At 30.7% G+C, this 8349-nt stretch overlaps 1 protein-coding gene across 3 annotated transcripts; it reads left to right on the top strand.

Annotated features, from left to right (window-relative positions):
- Window positions 1-1165: 1165 nt before the first annotated feature.
- Window positions 1166-5181, top strand: LOC105115742 (E3 ubiquitin ligase BIG BROTHER-like). 3 transcript variants are annotated; one of them, XM_011012739.1, is made up of 10 exons: window positions 1166-1271; window positions 1500-1606; window positions 1989-2073; window positions 2168-2351; window positions 2836-3064; window positions 3363-3397; window positions 3842-3886; window positions 4357-4484; window positions 4704-4812; window positions 4907-5181. In XM_011012739.1, the coding sequence occupies exons 4-10, from the start codon at window positions 2211-2213 to the stop codon at window positions 4955-4957; spliced, it is 738 nt and encodes a 245-aa protein (XP_011011041.1). In that variant the 5' UTR covers window positions 1166-1271; window positions 1500-1606; window positions 1989-2073; window positions 2168-2210; the 3' UTR covers window positions 4958-5181. The 3 variants fall into 3 exon arrangements, with proteins under 3 accessions (XP_011011041.1, XP_011011043.1, XP_011011042.1); XM_011012740.1 differs by lacking the exon at window positions 1166-1271 and adding an exon at window positions 1390-1414; XM_011012741.1 differs by lacking the exon at window positions 1500-1606.
- Window positions 5182-8349: the final 3168 nt, after the last annotated feature.

Below are 8349 nucleotides of genomic sequence, written 5' to 3'. Positions count from 1 at the left end.
ATTTATTTTTTAAATATATAATTTTTAAAAAGTCTAATTTACTTAAAATAAAATAAAAATACTTATTTAAAAATCAAACCATTTTTTTAATTAAAAAATGTGTTTTTGTTGATCAATGTGTTTTTAATAATGGATAAACATAAAAAAAATTAGAAAATAGTTGTTGAAAGATAGCTTTAGCCTTTAATTATTTTTTTTGTAATTAATATAGATGTTTGGATTATAAACGCTTTATAACTATTCTTATGGATTTTAAAATTAATAATTATGTAAATTTTTAATAACCATCCTATCATATAAATATTCATAAAATTCAAACTTAAAATCATAAAAAAATAAATTTTTTAATTTCAAACTACTAGCCTGCCCAGTTATCTTCCTTTGTTCACAACCAATTTCACGATAATACTCCATTCTGAAGCTTTCACTTCTTAGGTTTTTTCTATTGACAGAAAAAACAAAAAAAAAATGCTAAAATAAAAACATAAGGCTAACTTTGCAATATAATTTACGATCGTGGGGTATTTGAGATTGCGCACAAATCATATGCATATCCACATAAAAAATGTACAATCAGGTTCGACATGATATTGCTCAAAATTAACTAGATTATGCAAAAAAAACTCATGGGAATTTATAAATATTTGGTTAATAATCCCGTCTTGGAATAGCTTTGAGTGATTGTAAATATTATATTCTTAATTTTATTGCAAAAATAAATTTCTTTTTATTAAAAAAAGATCGATAATGTTGTTCAAGAATAATTATCTAACTTAACCAAACTGATCGGATAAATTAAAAAAACAGTGAAGTGAACAGTTAATTAATTAGAACAATTTAAATGAAATAATATTATAAATTAGATCTTTTATAACTCATGCATCTGGGTGCAAAAAAGTTAATAAACCCACCAAACTACTACGACGTCGTTTGGTAGGAAAAGCGAGTTAAATGCAAGAAAGTAACGTGTCTGTCTGTACGCTGCAATAAAAAACTCATGCATAAAAATTAAAAAGCGCCACTGAGCAGGTGGGAGGAGAGAGAGGGAGTTGCTGTGTGAAAAAAACTGATATATCTATTGTCCATTCCCTCTGCTTTCACTCTACTCCCCCCCTCCCTCCCTCCCTCTCTCTCTCTCTCTCTCCCACACACACACACACCCACACACACACACGCACGCACGCACTTCACATACCACATACCAACACACGGAAAGAGATGAAGAAGAAGAAGGCCTCTTCTTGCTTCCCATTCTCTCCTTTTCTTCTCAGGTGTCTCCCCCCTCTCTCTCTCAAATTTTCTTTCTTTCTTTCTTTCTTTTTTTTAAAAAACTCTTTCTGTGTTTTTTGTTTCTATTTATATATAATTTTATCTCTTAACGTTAATCGAGAAACTGCTTTGAATTTTGATCAATGTGATTACCTATTTTCCTGACTTCCCTGCTTTTCTTTATTTTAACTCATTTTCTCTGTTAATTAACATTATAGATATCTTTGCAGAGTTTCTAGCTGAAATGCCTAGCCTTTTTGCTAAATGAGTTGTAGTATCATTAAAAACAGTGTTACAGAATATCTGTATTCTCTGTTTGGTTTCTGAGAAAACCAAGGAAGACGATTTCTTTTTCGTTTTCTCTATTTTTATTTTGTTTGAATTTTGTGGTTCATTTCTGCTGCTTTTGAGGTTTGAGAGTGTAAGAAAAGAGATAGAAGTTATGGGGTTCTAGGTTCTGCACAGCTAAGTTCTTTCAACATTTGCTTTTCAAATTTAGTTTGCAAAGTGAGAATTTTTCTCTTGTTTTCTGTCTTTCCCCCCCCTCATGCATTTTCCTGATTTTGTCTAGTTTTGACTGCCGTTTCAACCTTTGTGAGTTTGACCGTTTTAACATCCTAAATTTGACAATTTAATTGATTATTTATTGGCTGACATGTTATAATTCGGTTTTTTTTGTCTCTGAAATTAAATTATGAATTCTTACCGTTCTTTTCCAGGATTATGGAATTTTGCCATCGCTGATGGATCTTGATGTTATTTAAAGTTGTGTTCTTTCACCTTTTACTATACAGGAAACAAAAGGTTCTTTACCATGCCCCACTTTATGATTGATGGGTTTTATGGCAATAGTTTTCTGATGGGAATTTGATGTTGTTAATTCCTGTCGACTTTGCAGCTTTATGATTTGTTAGAATTGGAGCTAATTTAGTGGTGACAAAATGAATGGGAATAGACAAATGGAAGTGCATTATATGAGCACCGACTTTCCTTACACTACCACTGAATGCTTTATGGATTTCTTTGAAGGACTAACTCATGCTCCAGTAAATTATGCTCACAATGGACCAATGCATGATCAGGTACTTGGTAATTTTTATTCAGTTTTTGTGTTTGTAAAGAAAAGAAAACCTATGAGATAAGTTTTCAAAAATAACTTGTCAGGTTCTTCGTGCTTCAGGCACTGTTTTAAATGAAAAGAGATGTAGGTTGTTTTGTTCATGTATGCATCCTTTTCCAACATCATAATGTCAGGTTCACACTTTAATAATAATAATGTAAGGTGCACACTGTAATGAGGTGGACTGCCCTTGAAGTATTGTGAAGCTCAAAATGCTCTACTTGCGTGCATATTGCTATGGCTCTATTTTCTATCCTTTATTATCCCTGCAGTCTGCACTATTGATGAATGAAAATATTCATGATTCCATTACACGCTTAGGTACCCTGTTGAATGTTCTTAGCTAGCATTTTCGGTTTTTTATTCCTGTTATTTGGTTTGGTTATGAAATGGTAGCTTCAACTTCTCTTATAATTCATTTTCCCTTTCTAATGTTGTCTATTCAGGACAATTCATATTGGTCAATGAATATGAATGCATACAAATTTGGATTTTCTGGTCTGGGGAGTGCTTCTTACTATAGTCCATATGAGGTAAATGATAATTTACCAAGAATGGATGTGAGCAGGATGGCTTGGGAATACCCTTCAGTAGTGAGTGCTGAAGAGCCCACAACCACAGACACACAGTTTGAAGGAGATGCGAACATGGGAGTGCATGCCATACCTGAAGAAAGTTAGAAGTTTGTTCCATTTTTGTATTTCCTGTTAATTGATACATAATGTACAATAGATGGCTTGTCTTTTTTGTTGATCAAGGATCTTCTAATTTTCTAGTTATTGGCTGGTTCGAGTTAGAAAGCATCTTTTTTTAGTGGCGTGGTAGATGTACAGTAATGTATTTTAGGTTTCATAACTAAAAGGGATCCACAATGTTTGTCTCTTGCCAGTTGATGTTTGTGTGGAGCTATTTTCTTGTGTTCAGTTTTTGTGAACGTCTTTCTGATCTTTTGAATGTTGTGTTGCTTCTGCAGGCATTTCAAATCAGGCAAGCACCAATAGTCCACAGGTATGAAGTTCTTTTTCTGATGTAGTCTTATGCATTTGCATAAACTTCTTACTGTTAGTTTATGTTTATGACATGTTATGCTCCAGTTCCTGGCATCATCTTCAACTTGCTCATTACTTAAAAGTGTCCTGGGTTTACAAGGAAAGAAGTTCATCTTAATCTTCATTTATTGATTTATTTTCTAGTCAAAGTGCTATACTAAGGTCATCATAGGACAACTTGATAAAGCAAATGAATCTGTATTATGATCCCTTTTGGTCGATTTTTTAAATGAGATGATTGTCTTTCTACAGAATATCTTACAAACTTCAAATATCCATTGATTTGTTACTTTCAGCATCAGATCTCATGGAGTTTACTTGCTGAATTATAGTTGCTCACTACAGTGCCAGTGTAATGTACAAAACTAATTAAGCCTTCAGGTTTTTCCTTGAATTTTTGCAGGCTCTTTGGCAAGATGATGTTAATCCAGATACCATGACATATGAGGTATGGTTTATGTAAATTGTCCTGTTAGATTCCTTGCAATAAATTAAGTTTACTTATTATACAAGCCTTGGGCAAGCATTTACAAATATCAGTATATACTTACCCTTTTCTTTTGCTCTGAATGGGGTACATACATTAATAAGTATATAATATTTTCTTTCTTTACAACCATGCCAATTAATTGCTCTTTTCTGTTTAAAGAAATAGAATGTCGAATGCCATTATTTAAAGGCATAGACTCGGTGTTTCTTCAAAGTTGCATAATACTTGCATATTAATTAGGGCGAGCAAAATATGCAAAGGGTTTTATTGGAGATTTTTGATTCACTTTAAAAGTGGATGGTGTTATACATGCTATGCATATCTCCGAGTGTTAGTGTCTTCTTATATCGAATGCTTTCAGGATATTGTTGTTATTAGCTTATAGTTTAGATGAAGATTTTATAGTAGCTATGTTTTCTGTGCCTCAGGAATTGGTCGACCTAGGTGAGACTGTTGGAACTCAAAGTAAAGGTCTATCTCCTGAACTTATCAGCTTGCTTCCAACCTCAAAATGCAAGTTTGGAAGCTTCTTCTCAAGAAAAAGATCTGGGGAAAGGTAATGTTTTGCATAACTGAACTGTCCATTAAATTTTTTGATAATATAAAAGGCATTAGAGGCAACTTAAAACTTACATAGCAAGTAATAATAAAATTATTAGACTCTTATCAAGGTAGCTAACTGATGCATTACTCGTTGCTTTTTGGTCTTTAACCCTTCATTTAACCTCTTTTAAGCTGTTCACCGTTTTCTTATTTGACTATTGTTGCGAGACAGATGTGTGATTTGCCAGATGAAATACAAAATAGGGGATAAGCAAATAAAACTGTTGTGCAAACATGCTTACCATTCTGAATGTATCACCAAGTGGCTTGGCATCAATAAGGTCAGTCAATGTCGCTTCAAAGCAAAAGTTTTCTGAACTCTGCAAATCAGCTTTTCATATTATGTCTCGTACTGTTCTTGATGTGTTTTGTCAGGTATGTCCTGTTTGCAACGATGAGGTATTTGGAGAGGAATCAAGGAATTAACAGATCTACAGAAAAAGAAAATCACTGCTCAATCGTCTCCTTTTCTTTTATTTTCTTTCTATTTTATATGGGTGGTTTGGTTTCTTTATCTTTTGTACACGTAGTTTTAGTCAAGGAACAAGGCAATTCCCTCATTCTCCACAGAAGTTTTGTTTACTAAAGAAACCGTATCATCTGAGCTTCTATAGCAAGATAACTTGAGTTTTAAGCCTCGTGTTGCTGAAGCTTGAATCTGTGTATCTGTGACCTTTGCTCCTTTGTCTGTGTTTATGTTTGTCCTCATGCCCCACAGTTTTAATCAATCACCCAATAATCCTTTGAGATAGTGTCAGGAATCTGATGATGCCTCCAAAACAGTCTCAATCCTTGAAATGCATCCCGTTAGCCCTTGTCCTCCTTGTTAAGTTGTGAAATTTTACCAGTAGCGGAATATGCGAATGAGTTTTCTTATGGAAAATCACAAGGATGGATTTAGGTGCTCAGATGAGATTCTAGGGAGAACTGTACAGAGAAAAACAAAGTCGATGATACATTTGCGTTGTAACTGTCTGTTGTATGCAAGTTTGCCATGCCACCTGCACTACTAGCTGCTTAATGCGCTCTCCCCGTATATATATATATATATATAAAACTGAATATAAAACCGAACATTACATGGCCAAGTCTTTCATTGCAGCCCTAGATATAAATGGCTGTGGTTTGCTAAAGTAAAATTACCTTTTTGTTCCAGTAGGAAAAAAAAAAAAACTCTTAAGCTTCTTTTTTTCTTTCTTTGTATGGTAAAAATATTTCTACTTTATAGTCAACAAAACTTAAAGTTATTCATCAAGAGTTTTTTTTTTTACTTTTCATAAATTTTTAAATGATAAAAGTATTTTTTTTTACCTTTAAGATCAAAAAATTGTTGGGTCATAATTTTTTTGGTTTTTTCACTATTTATTTATAGTTAAAGCACTTTCTGGTATTGAAAAAGATAAAATAAGGTTAAGGTTATCATTTAGAGATGTTATTATACTTTTACATTAGTTTTTGGGTAATTATTAGAGTCATGGGATTTTTCATATTGACTTTTTTATTTTTAATTAAAAAAATTGTTGATGCGTGTTTAATAAATAAATAGTGTCTGTGTTATTCAGGCAGCGTATATGATATTATTTAGTAGCTAAACCTAACTTTCTATTGTCTTTTTAGATGGGTCACTGATTAGTACTTAAAAGTGTATTGCATATGATATTATTTAGTATCTAAACCTAACTTTCTATTGTCTTTTTGGATGGGTCACCAAGTCCTCTTTCAGATGGTGTGGTGTGTGACAGTATATGGTGGCTAAATTGTCGCTAGTGGTTGTTTTTTCCCTTTCTTTTCTATCTTTTTCCAGGTAAAATATATGGTTTTTCTTTTTCAATTTCAGTCCTCATTCTTTTACTTTTTTTTTTATTGTGTTCTTATTTCTTTTATAGAAGTTTTGTTTTTTTTTTGTTTTTATTTCAATTTAGTCATCCAATTATAATTTTTGTTATGTTTTTTTTTTTCATTTTGGTTTTTATTCTTTTGATTGTTAATTTTTTTCCTTGACCATTTTGTTAAAGTTTTTCTTGGCTTTCAATTTCATATTTCAATCAAAGTTTTAATTGTTTTATTTTTTTCAATTTAAACCTTTTTTTTTACTTGTTGTTTCTTTTGTTAAAGATATTTTTTAATTTAATTTCTCTCCAATTGAAAATTTTTGTTTGCCTTTGAATTGCTTACATACTAGTAATAAAATTAACTATGTTTAAATTAAAACAAGAAAATGCTTCCTTGTTGAAGCAATTTGAAGTAATGAATTTATAGTTGTTGTCAAGGATGAATCTTTTATCCTTAAAACTTTATTGCTCATCACTTATGCAACTAAGATGTTTACAATATATCTCTTAAGATTCCAACATCATCATCTTAGTTTATAAGCACTTTTAAACAAGGTTTTTGAACAAAAAATTATGTAACTGAAATATCTTTTAACAAAATAAACTTATGCTCTAGATGTGGAAGAAAAATCAAAACATAAAAAAAAAAAGAAAAATAAAAAAATGAGGTGAGGAAAAGCGTGTAAAATCACAAAAAAATTCAAATTAAAAACTTTTTCTTCACCTTTCTTTTTTCATAGTGAATTTTAAAAGCTAAAAAGTTAAAGAAATAACAGTGATTAATTTTCACCAATATCAACATTTAATTAACCATCTTAAATCAAGAATTAAATCTAGAAAAATCAAAAGTTCTTTAAGTAGGAAAAACAAGGATATTTTTAAACTAATTTCTCATTCATTTATAATTTGTTTAATTAAATAAATCCAACAATCTCTCATATGAATGGAAATTGTCTCACAAGTTTGAAAATGACTTACAAATTTATTGAAAGATACTAATTTGATAGATTATAAAATCAAGATAGGTAGCTTTTGACTTTGAACCTTTTTTAGTGAAATATTATCAAATTTACTCGTCTAAAAAGTGAATGTAATTTTTTAAACCATTCAACCTTTTATGTAAACCAAAACAATAATACTCACATAATTCTCTACTTAGAGATTTCATTTGATTCTTACTGTTGTGTTCATTTTGGCATTGAATAACTCTTGGATTCATGATTATTTTAGAGAATTCAATCTTTATCGAAATTCCTAAAGAAAGGACCACATTTCTCACTCGTATTGGTGATATTTCATTAAAAGTATTATGCTATAATTCATTTGGTGAATCAAGATATGAAAATTATTAAGATCTCAGCTCACTTTTTATCATGTTGTAGCTAACACTTATTTCATCATAAGAATAAAAAGGAAATAATAATTTTCTAGTGCTACTGAAAATATTATATGACTTAGTTTTTTATTTGAACCTAATTCTTAGAATCTTCAATCAGCTAGATATGGTAGCTTTAAGTCCATTTCCTTTGATGAATTATACACAAGTTTTCTAGACAATTATTTGGTTAATGAATTTGTGATATTTTTCTTTAGCTTTACATAGTTAATGGAAATAATTTAATTTGAGAACAAATGTTTAATAATATTTTATTTATAACGTATATGTTTAGACTTTTCATTATACATACTACTTTGTGCCATTCCAATTACTAACTAACTATCATAATGGACATGAATAATTGATACTGGTTTTAGCCAATATGGAATATCCTCAAAGAAATTTTGAATTCATTTGGCTTTCTCTCCAACTTTATCAAGAGCAATAAACTTCGATTCCATGATGGACCTAGCGATACACATTTGTTTATAATGTTTCCATGACATAGTTGTTCTAGCAAATGAAAAGACTTGTCCATTTGTAGATTATGAGTATTTAATGTCGAATATCAAATTAGTATCATTATACCCTTCTAGTACTACTGGATA

Source organism: Populus euphratica, unplaced genomic scaffold (genome assembly GCF_000495115.2).
Source record: "Populus euphratica unplaced genomic scaffold, PopEup_1.0 scaffold763.1, whole genome shotgun sequence".
NCBI classification, from domain to species: domain Eukaryota; kingdom Viridiplantae; phylum Streptophyta; class Magnoliopsida; order Malpighiales; family Salicaceae; genus Populus; species Populus euphratica.
Note: the sequence above shows the minus strand (reverse complement) of the source record. Positions and strands in the feature narration are given on the sequence as shown.

Coding starts and splice junctions, on each gene's coding strand:
- LOC105115742 (XM_011012741.1), top strand. CDS start 2,211: ATGAATGGGAATAGACAAATGGAAGTGCATTATATGAGCACCGACTTT. Junction 2,352..2,835: donor ATGGACCAATGCATGATCAG/GTACTTGGTAAT, acceptor TTGTCTATTCAG/GACAATTCATATTGGTCAAT. Junction 4,813..4,906: donor AGTGGCTTGGCATCAATAAG/GTCAGTCAATGT, acceptor GTGTTTTGTCAG/GTATGTCCTGTTTGCAACGA.